The 15976-nt window shown below is 41.5% G+C and overlaps 1 protein-coding gene across 2 annotated transcripts in view; it reads left to right on the plus strand.

Annotated features, from left to right (window-relative positions):
• Window positions 1-15976, plus strand: part of il17rd (interleukin 17 receptor D) — a 93424-nt gene that overhangs the window by 72068 nt on the left and 5380 nt on the right. For both annotated transcript variants that reach the window (XM_086001616.1, XM_086001618.1), the window contains 3 exons: window positions 529-639; window positions 4072-4232; window positions 7591-8521. In XM_086001616.1, the coding sequence (XP_085857742.1) occupies window positions 529-639; window positions 4072-4232; window positions 7591-8521 (1203 nt within the window). The remainder of the gene's footprint in view (window positions 1-528; window positions 640-4071; window positions 4233-7590; window positions 8522-15976) is intronic.

Below are 15976 nucleotides of genomic sequence, written 5' to 3' on the forward strand. Positions count from 1 at the left end.
GCATAAGCTCAAGGAACAGCACCTCATCTTCCGATTAGGCACTTTACAGCCTTCTGGACTCAATATCGAGTTCAACAACTTCAGATCACAACCTCGGCCCCTATTATATTTTTATATTTTTTATCCACACTTTTGGTTTGTGCCTTTTCCTTTTTTTTCTCTCTCCCACATGGCAGCTGTCTTTCATTCTGCCAGCGCATTTCACACTTCATCTAGAGCCATCCTTTGCTTCTTTACCTGTCCTATTACCATCTCGTCTCACCTTGAATATCTCTTAATGTCTCTTCTTTTACCCCCTCCCCCATTTCCCAGCCCCCAAACTGCCTTTTAATCTGTTTTCATTTCCTGCCTTTTTTTTCTCAGTTCTGAAGAAGGGTTTGGACCTGAAACGTTGACTCTGTTTCTCTCCACAGATGTTGCCTGGCCTGCTGAGTTTTTCCAGCATTTTCTGCTGTTATTTCGGATTTCCAACATCTGCAGTATTTTGCTATTGTAACTTGTTTTATTTTTTTCCTCCTTTTCCATCAGTGCATTTTCCTTGGGCTGGTCCAATCCGAGCGATTGCCATCACAGTTCCGTTGGTGGTTGTGTCTGCAGTCATCACTCTCTTCACGGTGGTCTGTTGTAAGAAACAGCAAAGTAAGAAACATGCTGCAGCTTTGTTCTGCGATGTAAAAAAATATATATCTGAAGTGAATTTGAGGTCAATTTAGAACTTTTTTTGTCAATGTCATGTTTCAGGATTTTTTTTGATTTGTCCACTGAAAAGGATTGGTGGGGGGTAAGCTACTTTTAAGTGTTGGATTTTAAAACAAAGTGTATTTGCACAGTTTTAAAAAGTAAGGCCACAGGCTTTAGGCTTTCAGAGCACGTGGATTAAAGCCAGACATCGATGCTGTCTTCCAGGACAATCGGGAACAATAGGGGAGTCATTATCCCATCCTGGGGGGGCGGCTCCAACAATCATTCACTCCCTAGGGGTTGGAATGTCCCTTCCTGTTGAACTTTGCATGAAGCTAAGGGAGGGGGCAGGGGAGTAGGTTTGAATAGCTGCTCTCTGGCCAACTCCCTGATTGGGGGGGGTGTCAGGAACCAAGCCCCAACTTCCTGTGGGGGCAAGAAAGAAGTAAACAAAGGTTAGAAAAGGAATAGTGCTGGAGGATAGCTAGAAGACCTCGGGGTAGTTTTTAACTTCGCTGCCTGGGCAGCAATCTGGTGCCCGATTGTTGTAGACTCTGCCCAATTTTCATTCCATTAAAATCAATTAAACAAAACTAGGGTGGGTTCTATTAAGGGCAGGCGATCCTGGATCGCTCCACCAGATTACTGCCCAGCCATCAAAATTGACAATTACCCCTCCCCCTCTTGTTTAAGTCAAGTAAGACAACGCACCCATGTGGGGAAGCATGAACCATTACACAGAGGTAAGTTGTATTGATTGAACAAAGTGAATCTGATCCTAACTGTTGCTCTGTATGTTCACCTTGCCACGAGGTGGCAAGAGCAGCCATAAAGCAGTTAAGGAATCGTATCAAACCATATATCACCTAATGTTAACTTGGTCCGCTTTTGGAGGGATTTGAAGAATTACACGTGAAAAGCCATGAACGTTCAGTTCTGGTCACAAGGGGATTTTATTGTTGCTTTCCTGGAGTTATGCTTTCATGCAATAATTATTAGGACAGTGTGAGTCGATTCGCATAAAAAAAATAACTGATGCCATCACCCCCTAGAAAGTATCTACAGCAGACAATTAAATCCTAGAGTAAACATCAGTTCTTTTTTGCACAATTTTCTCCCCTCTTCAGGATGAAGTTGACAGGCTATTGAATTATGAAGGGCATATTCTAATGCAATCCTTACCTAACAGTAATCAGGGACAGAAACCATAGGCAAACATAGCAGTCAAGTTGCACACAGCAAGGTCTCAGAAACAGCAGATGAAATGAATAACCAATTAATCTGTTTTAAATAGCATTGGTTGAGGGAAGAATATTAGTCAGGACACCAGGAGAACTCCCTGCTCTTTGACTAGTACCATGGCATCTTTTACATCCATATGGACAGGCAGATGAGGGCTTGATTTAATGCCTCATCGAATGATGGCACCTCCAACAATACAGCATTCCCTCAATACTGCACTGAGGTGCTCAAGTCCTGGGGTGAGGCTTGAACACACAACCCTTTGAATAGATGAGATTTTGAATGGACATGCGAACACAGGCTTTACAGAATATACTGAACTAACCTCTCTCTTTAGGTTTTGTAGTGAGAATCTGTCAAAGGTATATAAAACCTGCTGTCTTCACCTAGTAATAGTTTCCTTGTCAGGAAAGAGTTAGTCTATAAATTGACCCTTTTTGATTAGAGGTTACAGTAGTATTCAGCAGACATTGGATTCTCAACACTGCTTTCTGTCATGGGATTGGTCACAATTTACACTCTTCTTTGAGGTAGATGAGGATTATGTGACTATATTCAATTTTTTTTCCATATACATTTTTCTAAAAGAATTAATACATTTGATGTGGAATCTTGCCTTTATTTTATGAGTTGGAATACTGTACAACTCCAGAGCCAAACAGGCATGAGCAAAGCTTTTAGGTTATTTTACAAAGAAAATGCAGTCCCTGATGCATCAGTTTTATGTGTGCAACACTGATGTATTTTGCCCACATGTTTTTAAATTAAAAGAATGGCTCTGTAATGGCAGTTATATAGGCCTAGAAATTCAGTTTGGGGCGCCCAGCTCGCCTGGGCGCCGGAATTACCGCTGCGCGCGGAGCCACTTGCGCCAGCGGGATATTCAGTTTCAGCGCCCCAAGTGGAAGCCGGCCGCTAAACAAGGGTTTCGGCGCCCCGCTTGGGGCGCTGAAACTGAATATCGGCGTGCAAAGTGCCGCAGCGTCACCCGCTGCGGCACGGCAGCCTGCGGTACTGCAGGCCTTCCTCTCACTCTTAAGGGGGAGGTGCCTGCAACAGCGCGATCCCCGCTCGCGAGTGCTGGCAAATGAGCCCGGCACCAAGGAGAAGTGCCGGGCTCTCGGGAAACAGCCGGCAATGCCGCTGGGGGGGGGTGTAGGAGGCCGGGGACGGAGGTGCGGGCAGGCGGCCGCCGAAAAAGCGGCTGGCTGCACCGCCACCTTAACTAGCACCACTACCGCCACAGGTAGGCCCCTGTGTACCGGTCGCTGTTTGCGGCCGGCGCGGAGGAGGCAGCAGCGACCAAATATGGCCAGCGGGGCGCTGCGCACACCGATGACGTCATCGGTGGCGGCGCAGCGCTACAGGCTAACGCCGCCATTAGCGCCCCGCTAAATATCGCGGTAGGTTTGGACAGTGGCGCAAAAGCCCTCTTTGGGCGCAAACTGGTGGCGCAGGCCACTGAATTTCTAGGCCATAGTTTTCCTTATCTTAAATCTGAGTGCCTTTGTTCTAGAATTCTGTACGGCAGAAAAGCTTACCTATTTCCAACTTCTCATGCCCCTTGTGTAATGTCATGAATTCAATCTGTGTTCCAATTAATGTAGGCACCTTTGCCCAAGCAAAGCTCCTGTACTAACCTTAAAGTCTTTGAATTGATTGCTAATTATTTAAAAAACCGCTGTCAGGATTATAATTGGAATATCATTGTGTTTTGACAACCCTAAAGCAGTCTGCATATTTGAGGTTCAAGTCTTGTATTGCTATTCAGAACAAATGTAAGAAATCACACAACACCAGGTTATAGTCCAACAGCTTTATTTGAAATCACAAGCTTTCGGAGCGCTGCTCCTTCGTCAGGTGAAGTGGAGAGATGACATTATTCTCTGACTATATAAGCTGTGTTTTTATGCATCTCTCCACTTCACCTGACGAAGGAGCAGCGCTCTAAAAGCTTGTGATTTCAAATAAAGCTGTTGGACTATAACCTGGTGTTGTGTGATTTCTTACATTTGTCCACCCCAGTCCAACACCGGCATCTCCACACCATATTCAGAACAAGGATACTTTGGTATGTGCGGTCTAGGAATTGTGTTTGGATTGAACTGCTCACATAGTAAGATTACTCTCCTGTTCTTTTCTTCATAGATCCAGTATATTCGGAACTCGATGAGGAGAATTCTGAATCATCTCCATCTCCTCGATCCAAGCCAAAAGTTTTTATTTGTTATTCCAGTAAAGACTGTCAGAAACACCTGAGTGTTGTTCAGTGCTTTGCATTCTTCCTGCAGGACTTCTGTGGCTGCGAGGTAAATTTACTTTCTCTGTGCAAATTGCTTGAAAAAGCATTGGCAAGAATTCCTGTACGTGAAAGTGTCAGAATCGTTGCAAGTCTGTCACAGTTTGTACTCTGAAGATGTTTTAAGCAATTTTAAAGGCGGTGCCTGCATATTGAAAATGTTTTATGAAGCTGACATCTTTGGAAACTGTTGAAAAAAAATTGCAGCATGCTGTGAATTCTGCCTTCATTGAATGCTATGTACCAATTTTCCATACAGGAATTTATGGTTTGCAAGAGAACGATGAGTGTATTTTTAGATGACCTGTGTGAAACCCTCATCCATACATTTTGTTACCTATAAACTCAACTATTCCAATGCGCTGCTGGCCACCTTGCATCCTACGTAAACTTGAACTCGTCCAAAACGCCGCTGCCGTATCCTAACTCGCATCAAGTCCGTTTCACCCATCACCCCTGTGCTTGCTGACCTACGTTGGCTCCCTGTCTGGCAACGCCTCGATTTTAAAAATTCTCATCCTTGTTTTCAGATCCCTCCATGACATCGCCCCTCCCTATCTCTCCAATTCTGGCCTCTTGCGCAACACTGATTTTCTTCGCTCCCCCATTGGCGGCCATGCCTTCAGATGTCTGGCATATCCTCCCTAAACCGCTCCGCCTCACTACCCCTCACTCCTCCTTTAAGGTGCTATTTTAAACCTACTACTTTGATCAAGCTTTTCATCGCCTGTCCCAAGATCTCATGTCAAATTTTGTTTGATAATGCTCCTATGAAACACCGTGGAACGTTTTACTACATTAAAGGCGCTATATAAATGCAAGTTGCTGTTGTTTAACATCTACATCAACTCATCCAATGTTAACTTACCAGCAGACTCTTATTTGTCCTATGTGAACCTGTGTTTACTAAATAGCAATTAGACCAGTGTCAGCTGTGGCTCAGTGGGCAGCACACTCGTCCGAGTCAAAAGGTTGTGGGTTCAAGTCCCGAGAGTGGGATTTGAGCACATAAACCTAGGCTGACACTCCAGTGCAATGCTGAGGGAATGCTGCACTGTCGGAAGTGCCGTCTTTCGGATGAGACGTTAAACCCCGTCTACTCTCTCAGGTGGATGAAAGCACTATTTTGAAGAAAAGCAGGGGCGTTATCCCTGGTGTCCTGGCCAATATTTATCCCTCAATCATAACATAACAAAAACAGATTATCTGGTCATTATCACATATGGGAGCTTGCTGTGCGCAAATTGGCTGCTGCGTTTCCCACATTACAACAGTGACTACACTCCAAAAGTACTTCATTGGTTGTAAAGCGCTTTGAGACGTCCAGTGGTCGTGAAAGACGCTATATAAATGCAAGTCTTTCTTTCTTAAAGAAACACACACCTGCACTTTACATGGTTTAATGTTCTTAATGTCACAAAACAGCGCATCCTCTAACATAACATGAGCACCACCATTGGAAATTTGCCACATTGTAATAAAATTTTAATGCCCTTCAACTTGCATCGACAGGTGTTTGAGGTGTTAATAATGTTGAAGTGGCAGTTTGTGCTTCATGTACTTGTGATACAAAATTCATGGTTCAGTTAAGTGTTCCCCTCATAGTGATCACTAAGGATCACATCGTTAAGGAGAAGGCGCTAGAATATGTGGAGTCTTAAGAGCTCGCTGGTGGACAGCTAACCAGACCACTGGCTGCAGGTTATTTCTGTGCACTTTGTATATTGGACTCCTTGAGGACTGCAGTGGTGTATGAGGCTCCTGTGCGTTTGGGGAAGGGAAGGTAAGGGAGGGGGGGATCTCTGGATAATCCATTGATGATTTGGCTGACCATATTATAAGACAATTACAGACAATACAAGTTTACAAAAACAATTTTCACCATAGGTGTGTTTTATATGTTCTTAAAAATGATTTCCACTAACTTCAAAAATGTTGCATCATTAGAAACTTAACCAGGGCACCCTTACAGGTCTAAATCGGATCATGGGTGACAACTTTACTTTAAGAATTTTTTGAACCCTTTGGCATGCTTTGGAAACACTTTCATCAGAAGATGAATCTTCAACTTTTATGTTGTTACAAAAGTTAGAACAAAAGCATACTTTGTTGTAACAGTCAAATAACTATTCTTGACTGAGGTTTTAATCCTTCCATTCAGTTACTTGGATTGAAATTAGTTTTGTTTAGTATCCATTATAGTTTTTGGTAAAGAATTTTAAACGCTAAATGTTTCCCTCATGGTGATAACTGGCTCAGTTAAAGTGTTCCCCTTAAAGTCTACTCTTGGTATGCTTTTGGGGCACAACAATAGCGGATTTTGAATTGAAGCATACAGCACGAGATTTATTTTCAATTTTGTCTTTATAAAGAGGCTTATGTGGAGCTTCCTTAGAGGAGAATATCATGCAGTATTTAATTTTAGTTTATTAGCTCTTCAACAACTGTATTCCTTTAAAATAAATCCTAAATTTGGAGCTTCTGGTCTTTGTACCTTGTTTTTACCAGCAAAAACACATTACGGTTTCAACAAAATCTGAACAAATTTAATCTTTTGCACAACAAAACTGAAAACAGCTAACCCTAGCAGACTATTGGGAGTTTCCTCCACATCTTTTTGGTTTATATCCAATCTCGTGCTGGGTCACTCTGTCTTCAAGGTTATTAATACAGATATAACATCTGTTTGCCTGCTGCTGCTTGTCAGTGTCACTATAGTAGTCATTTAGCCTCGAGTGATTATTTTACCTCTGTTAAATCCACTTGGGTAAGAACTACTGCCATTATTAGTTGTACACTTATCTCCGCAACCAAGGCATAACAGACTAGTGGGAGCCCTATCAAAAATGTCACATGAATCCTTAAAGAAGTGAGCTTAACACAACATCTCAATATGAAGCCTTTAGTGTGATTTCCAGTTTTCCGAACTAGTCTTTCTTGCTGTGCATGTACCAGCATTAGAAGACAGCATATGTGCCTTTTGACCCAAGTGGCTCTTTTATCCTGAATATGTAGCGCAAGCTCACTGCTGGACAGAATTTACCTGCATTCTATTCTCAAAGCAGCCAACAATGACACCCAGCTCTCTGATCCTGGTCTGTAAACCGTCAATACACTCCTGATTAGGAGTGAAGGGAAATGGACTCATCTGGCTTTAATGCAATTCCATTCTCTCCAAATAAACTCACTTGTAACATGGTTATTGTGCAGGCATAAAGCCAATATTATAGAAAGTTTCACATGATGAGGGGGCCGGGTCTTCCCCTACTCTCCCATCAGCAATAAAAATTGGAGGTTTTTGTCAAAAAAAAAGGTGATTGTTGTAAATGCAATATTTAGTAGGAATATGATTTTTTGTTTTTAAATAGGTTGCCTTGGATTTATGGGAACATTTGGAAATCTGTAAGGAGGGGCAAATGGACTGGCTCAGTCAGCAGATCGTGGAGTCCCATTACATCATCGTTATTTGCTCGAAGGGAATGAAGTTCTTTGTAGAAAAGAAGCACCGTAAACATAAAGGCAGCTCTAGAGATGGTGGGCAGGGAGAACTTTTTATTGTTGCTGTTTCTATGATAGCAGAGAGGCTGCGGCAGGCAAGACTAAATTCAGGCAACCCCTCCAAGTTCATCGCCGTCTACTTTGACTACTCCTGCGAAGCAGACATTCCTGGCGTCCTTGATTTGGCATGCAAGTACAAACTGATGGATCATTTCCCTCAGCTCTATTCTCATTTACATGCTCGAGATCACAGCCACCCAGACCGGGACCCACGTGAAGTGAACATTCGCAAAAGCAACTACTTCAGAACTAAATCTGGACGTTCTCTGTACATAGCCATTTCTAACATGAAGCAACTTATCGAACAAGAGCCTGACTGGTTTCAGAAGCAGCTGGGGCCAGGTCTTCCCCTACTCTCACATCATCAAGGACCTGTTAGAGTTGACTCTGGACTTGTTCTGAATGAGGTGGTTTTTAAGCAGCCAGTAACTGAGCACGATTTTCACTTGAAAACCATTGCAGATGTCACCCCTGTTAATTCAGTGTCCTATTCCATAATTCAGCATTTGAGCATTATTGGAGATGCAGATGTTTCTGACCATCAAGTTGCCAGTTCTTTGCTGAGACCATTGCCGCGGATGGTGGCAGCTGGGAACCTCCCAGAAATGCCCCGTGACTCTGGGATATATGACTCTTCTATTCCTTCATCAGAATTATCACTGCCTTTAATGGATGGCCTCTCTTCAGACCAGACAGAAACTGGCTCCATTGCCGACAGTGTCTCCTCATCCTCAGGGTTAGGTAAGATATCTTGCAGATACTAAGTGTATTCACAAGTTTGCTGTAGACAACAGTAAGTATTAGAACTTGTACCAAAGTCCCTTGCTGCCTTGGGTTAGAATGCACCTCACATGGATGAAAGGGTCCCGAGTGAAATTCATTTAGATACCCAGTCCACTTCCTACTGTATTGGAGTTTATAGTAAAAAGCTATGCTTCAATTTGGTGTTCATTGTAACTAATTGATTCTTATTTAAGGATATAATAAAGATAGTACAGGTAAGAAATAGATATCTGCTGCAAAGGTTTTAGACTGATTGTGAACTGAGTGTAGAGAGCACTCTGTATTCATCGAATGTGCAGAGTGGACTGTTCCATTTCCCAGGAACTGACTGACATCAATCATTATGCCCCATTTATATTATGAATAAAAACAAGAAATAAGTCACTTTGTTGCAGTAATGTAAACCTTAATCAAGACTTTGTGTGATCATCATATGATACCAACAAATTAAAAAACCATAAAAACATATTTTGCACTTTTAAAGATGTACAAAAAGCATGGTGTGAACAAATACTATTTAACCCATTAACAACAACACAACAACTTGCATTTATATAGTGCCTTTAACACAGTAAAACGTCGCAAAGCACTTCACAGAAGTATTAAAAGACAAAAAAAGTTGCCACCAAGCCACATAAGGAGAAATTAGGGCAGGTGACCAAAAGCTTGGTCAAAGAGGTAGGTTTTAAGGAGCGTCTTAAAGGAGGAAAGAGAGGCAGAGGTGTTTAGGGAGGGAATTCCAGAGCTTAGGGCCTAGGCAACAGAAGGCACGGCCATCAATGGTTGAGCGATTATAATCAGGGATCCTCAAAAGGGCACAATTAGAACAGCGCAGATACCTCGGGGGTGGGGCGCTGTTGCAGGGCTGAAGGAGATTAGAGATAGGGAGGGGCGAGGCCATGGAGGGATTTGAAAACAAGGATGAAAATTTTGAAATCGAGGCGTTGCTTAATCGGGAGCCAATGTAGGTCAGCGAGCACAGGGGTGATGGGTGAACGGGACTTGGTGCGAGCTAGGACACGGGCAGCTGAGTTTTGTATCACCTCAAGTTTATGTAGGGTAGAACGTGGGAGGCCAGCCAGGAGTGCGTTGGAATAGTCAATATTAAGACCATTTCCACAAACATCATACAATTCGATCTATCATGGATTCTTAATCTCCAGGTGAAATGTTGTGTAACATTCCTCTCTCACTCCCATAACTAATTGAGCAAAAGTCCGAATACACGTCTAGTTCGTGGAGATTCTTAGTCTGATGCATGTTTCTCAAAGCAGTCGAGTCGTTTTGGGTATATGGTGCAACAACCTTCTGCAGCCTCAAGAGGGTGCTGTTGTATCAAAATGTTGGTAGCAGGTGTGTTTACAATTCCATCTTGACGTATCCAACAGCAGAAATCTTTATGCTTATTGTGAATAAAGTAGAAATAACTTTTTTTTAAATCTTACCTTGAATATATTTACAAGTAATCTGTTAATTTTTGTATCAGTTGGCATTGAATGTTGAAGAAGCGCCATCTATCTTTCAAATAGTGAATAAAGATGAAAAGTAGTAGTCACAAAATTCATCTTTAAAAAGATCCATGAGGCTAATCAATTTGATTAGGTTACAAATATTTTTTTAAAAATTCCCACCCCATAAGTCCTCGATTCCCAGTCATTTTAATGCCCCAGTGTGATTTACCCCCTAATTTTCATCCCCTCCTGTGGGAAAGTCTCCAACATCCATTTGGTGCCTCCCTCCCTAAGCACTGGAATACTGGGAGCTTATCATTTTAAATAAAACAAGTGTTTAATATGGTTGGTGCAAGGAGAAACAGCGGATTCTCCATCTCTTTATAGTCTTCTACCAACATTTTTACATGACCAATAGAGGATGCATTAATTTATGATTTAGATGTTCTATCTTCCTCATTATCAATAAGATTCTTGAAATGTTAAGGTCAGATACACATAGATGTATTCAGTATGTAGTACTTGCAATAGAAGTTAAACAAACACTTAAATTGTACTTAACAACCACTTCGGGTGATGATGATCAGGGAATCTAATTCATTATAGTTCTGAGCTCAGTACTCGGGTTGATCAAATCCAAATGAACATTATAATAATTTGCTACTTTATACCTTTTCTTACCTCTGCTATGTGACAATCAGCATGTCTCTACATTACAAAAGTTTTTTTTTAAACTCCATATAAGAAGAAACTAATAAGGAACCTATACCTCATCAATAACCTTATCAATAGTTAATAAGCTGAGTTCTTAACTAACAAGCTCCTTTTCCATTGAGCTAAGAGGATCCTTATTTTTGTTATTTTAGCTCCTATATCTGACATAAAATTTAATTAGAATATTTTACACAGGTGTTCTTCTGCAGGAGTAACTAGCCCCCTTGCAATCCATATCAGTGATTACATTCCTTCAAGTTTGTCTTCAATTAGCAAAGCTCATTAAAACACATTCTCTATCAGGTGATTACTTCATACCAGTGTATCAAAACTGCCGGAGCTGTAAGGTTCAATCTCAGATTAAAAGTTCCATGGTCACCATCTTCAAATTGCTGTGTAGCTGTCCAATTATAGCATCAATTAGTTATTTTAAGACATTACAATTTAAGAATCTTACTTCCCTCCTTAACAAAGGCTAAAAGATATTAAAAAGACATCATTAGCGGCCTTACATTAGCAAACTTCCTGCTGCTCTCTGACTAATCCTTTCCTTACAACTGCCAATTTTAATATGTTGCACAGTTATAAAATGAGGTAATGTGTCTTCTCAATGGTAGCATTACATAATGGTGTGTTATTGCTAGGCAACTGACAGAGGGAAATCCACTCCAGTGACTTATTGGTGAGCTGATACTCGGCAGTGAGAGAGAAACCATGAGGATTGTTCTCTGATTTCAGAGAATTTTACAGCATAGAATGAAGCCATTCAGTCCTTCACACCTGTGCCGGCTCTCTGAAAGAGTTACACACTTAGCCCCCTTTCCCTGCTCGTTCTCCGTACGATATTGGTTCGTGTACTTCCCCAATGCCTTATTACATTTTGATACATTACAGCTCCAGGTGAGTCAAAGAATGCTAGCTCCTAATTAAAAAAAGGCAAAAACTTAATATTCTGTTATGTTTTTGGAGGGGAGCGGCGAGGAAGGCAAGTTGTTGCATTCCACAAGAAGCTAATTGAATGGTAGGATATTTAGACAAAATTGTAGAATACAAGTCTGCAGGAGTCAAACGAAGGTTTACAATGGCCTGGAAATTGCGGTCGGAGGATTCCCGCCCGCGTATGCCTCTGAACCGCAAGAAAACTCCGCACTTACCTGGTGCCTCCGGAGCTTTGGACTCTTATGGTCCTGGGCCTGCAGGTGTACGCCTGCGTAAAGGCCCACACATCCCAGGGGCGCATGCGTTGCACAAGGGTCCCTGGGATCACGTGGGCCGGCCCAACCAATGACAAAGGGGGATTCCATTTACGTACGGAATCCCCATAAGCATAATAGAAATCACCGAATAAATAACATTTCACACCATTGAAATAAAAATAAATAATCACAGGTTCAAAAATAATTAAAATACCCTTTAAAAATTAAATTTTTTGAAAAATAAATTTAAACATTTTTAAACGGGTCTAAAATAACCTAAACTAATTTTAAATGTAAGTGAATGTTTAAATCATAAAATAAATGTTGAAATAAACTTTTTTTTAAACCCGTATGCTGGTAAAAGAAGAGCCTACACGTGCTTTTACCCGGCGCAAGGGTTTGGTGGGTATTTGCTGGGCAGTTGATGGGCAAATAGCCCAACTCTCCAGCAGTGAAAGTGAATTTACAGCGGATGCGGTGGATCTGTCCAAGTGAAACTTGCCAGATCACAAGTTCCGGGTTTTCGCGCATCGCATGCGGAAACCTGGAACTTGCGGGGCACTTCTAAGATTTTAGATCACAGGTCACACTCAGATTACCCAAAGAGTCCTAGGAGTTGTAAGGCATTTTATTAAGGAGCGGCAGTTTAAGTTAAGTACAACATGCAATCAAGATAGACATAGTGGACATACGACCGTGACAAGTAGCTGGTATCGGTCCCGATCGGAGACGGCTGGTGTGCGCGGACAGCTCTTCCCTCCACCGTCTGTGCAAAAGCTCTTTAAATATCTCTCTTATTCTCTTTTTAGGGGTGGGTCTAGGGTAGATTAGCAAAGATACAGTCAACAACCTTTCTAACACACAAACAGCAGACAGCTAGTCTGGAAACAAGGTCACCGCCACGGTGCAGAATGTTATAACATCCGCAGGGAACCCAGAACATAAGGAAATTCTAAGCGTCTATCCAGTTATCCTACCACCAGTCTGAAGAGACTTTTTTGTCTCAAGTTATTTCTTCCAATTCATGATTTCTTACAACTCCCCACCTTGAGAAGGAAATATTCTTATTGACTTCTCACAATCCTCTTTTGACTAATCTAGCTAGTTCTAAGTTACCGGCCCGCTGATACCATTCATGCCCAGGGATGCTCGCTGGCATTATAAGCTACTTCCCACCACTCGTAGTCCCTTAATTTGCTTATTGCTTTCTCAACTTGGGTGTTAGTTAGTAGGGAGACTCACAAATGAAGAGTTCCCCCTTCCTTACAGTCCATTCCTTTGAGAGGGAGGAACAACCTCTGACCCCTCGTTCCAATTCTGCCCCGCCTGGGGTATCCTCTGTTTCTTCTATCTTTCCTGATCTTACCCCGCCTGGGGTCATCTCTATGTTGCTTCGGATCTTCTCTTTCGGTGTGCTCAATTAATTTGTTAGTGCTGGTTAGTCATAGGCATCAGTACACAATTGGCTTATGTATCAAAGTCTTACTACATGGGTTACAAGTTGGAGAACTACCAGAACGTGTGAAATAATACGAACCTAAGGGTGTGCTGATGTATTAAGCCCAATATCCCATCAGTGTGAATCCCCTATGATAATTTCAATATCTATTCTCGAGTTGTCTTGCTCCAAAACATAAAAATGCTTTAGGAGGGAGTTCAGTCGCATCACGAGCTCACTGAAACCTTCAGACAACGGGGGAATGTTGTACCTGAATTGTGCAGCTCATACTTAAGTGGTTCATTTACTGTCAGTTTCACTTGAGCACAGGTTTTGATACTGAGTAAAATGTGTTGGTTGATGGTTGTGGGTAGATGTGGTGTGAAGCAGAAACTGAGGCTGTTAATTGGACAGGTCCTGTTAGACCCATAAAGCATGGTAGCTGCAGTAGTAGTGACACAGGAGGCACCACCAAAACCACCTCATACTGGATTTGTACTGGTTTTTCCCACTCTCTGTTACCTACAAAACACAATTATTACAGTCACAGTTAAATTCAGTCTTACGATCATTTCAAGCGACACTACAGTTTAACGTCTAATCAACAAGTCATGGACTTAAAAGATTCTCCAGATCTCTTTTACTCGTACCCATCTTGTGGATTATTCTTGCTAAACATGATTTCTCCTTAGCCCTCAATTGTCCCAATCCAAATTCCATGTAACTCTCCACTTCAACTTCAATTCCAATCCCTCTAACAGGTACCACATATCACATAATCTACAGTGCAGATAGAGGCCATTTCGGCCCATCGAGCCTGCACCGACACATATCCCACCCTATCCCCGTAACCCCACGTATTTAATCCCCTAACACTAAGGGTCAATTTATCATAGCCAAATCAACCTAACCTGCACATCTTTGGACTGTGGGAGGAAACCGGAGCACCCGGAGTACCAGTGTGTTTAACTCTATTCTGATTGTTTCATTAATTAGATAGTTTCTCGATGGAGTATGTGTCAATGCTTTAAAAGTTGTCTCACTCTCCTGAGCCACATTAACCATTTCATGTCGTACTGTTGTCAATAACTGAGCATGTCTGAGACCCGTTCTTCAGTGCTAATTCACCATGCATTTCCGGATGGTAATTGCTTCATACATAACATCACATTTGCACGCTCATCATATCTGTATCTCAATATCGTGCCACATGTGCCACCCGATACAAGCCATTCTCGGGCTTTCAGGTGATCTTATCAAAAGATTGTAGTCATCTGGAGATCTTTGCTCATCTCCCTCTGCATGGTCCCGATGTCTTGGGTAGTGGCCAGACTATCAAATTCAGTTTCCTTAAAAAATTCATTATAGGCAGGGACACAAATGTCTCCGAGAGAAAGCTATCAATTTACTTTCTTAACTACACTTTCCTGACTTTCACTAGAAAGTTAGGAAAATTCCCATTTGGCAGTGTAATTTTCCTGTTTCAATCTTGCATCTTAAGTGGGGCATTCCATTAATTATTATTCATATCTCATTCATGAGCCTCAGAGGAACTTTACTGTCCAATACAATATTAAAGATAGAAAACATAGATCAAAGTTGTTTGATGAACCAATTAAAAAAAAAAAAACCTGCCAGTGGAAAGGGTTAACTCCTTTGCAGGTTTATAAGGCGGCGGAGCAAATATTCTTATTAACTAAACACGATACAGAACAGATAAAATAAAACAAAACAAAAACACTAAGTTACATAATATTTCTCTTTGTTCTTCAGATGCCTTTTCAAATGACTGTAAAAATACTGAATACAACTGGAGAAAAATTAGTTTTCACACTTAAACTAAACAAATCAAACTGCTTTGGAAAATTCACAATTGCAACCGCAACTCCAAGGTTAAATCTTAGACTGAAACTTAATCTTTTGTTAAACAAACTTTGTTTTTCTCAGTTTTTCCACACAAGCTTAACTTAAATTGTAGTTCAAAGGTTTTTTTTCAATTCTGGGTGCACAATCTTATTTGCATATTCTTAAAACTTCCACAAGAAAAGACTACAAAGGGTTAATTGGACTTTCAGCTCAATGCACAGAAAAGTGGGTGGAGCTAAAACAAACATAAGACACTTTCTTTTAAAGACAGAATTTCAGACAAAAGGAACACTGTAACTTCCCAAACACACTCGGATTCTTTGCAAGAATACATCAAAATTCACACTGAAAACAAATAAAAACCTGTAGAACAGCAGAAGAGAGACATGATCTTCCCTTTTCTCCTTTATTCCATCATAATTATTTTATCCTTTCTCTCATAAGCCAATTTTAAATTGTTGTTGTTTTCTACTGAATCTCTACTGATTACTGCCACTGGGAATCTGGGAGAGTAGGGTGGGTGACTTTGAGTTGAGTTTGCGATAGTCAATAATCATCCGATAGTTATCCGGTTTTCTAACCGGCCAAACTGGGGAGCTGGACGTGAACGTGCCTTTGCGAACAGCACCCTGCTTTAGCTCCAAGGGAAGGAATTCTTGTATAGTTGTCTGGGTTGAATTGTCAAAGCCCGAAAAATCTGGGGGCACACCCTTTGTAGGATCAGGGTGGGGATCGTGAATGATGGTGG

The sequence above is a fragment of the Somniosus microcephalus genome, chromosome 11 (genome assembly GCF_052327205.1).
Source record: "Somniosus microcephalus isolate GS21.2 chromosome 11, FLI_Smic_1.0, whole genome shotgun sequence".
NCBI lineage: Eukaryota > Metazoa > Chordata > Chondrichthyes > Squaliformes > Somniosidae > Somniosus > Somniosus microcephalus.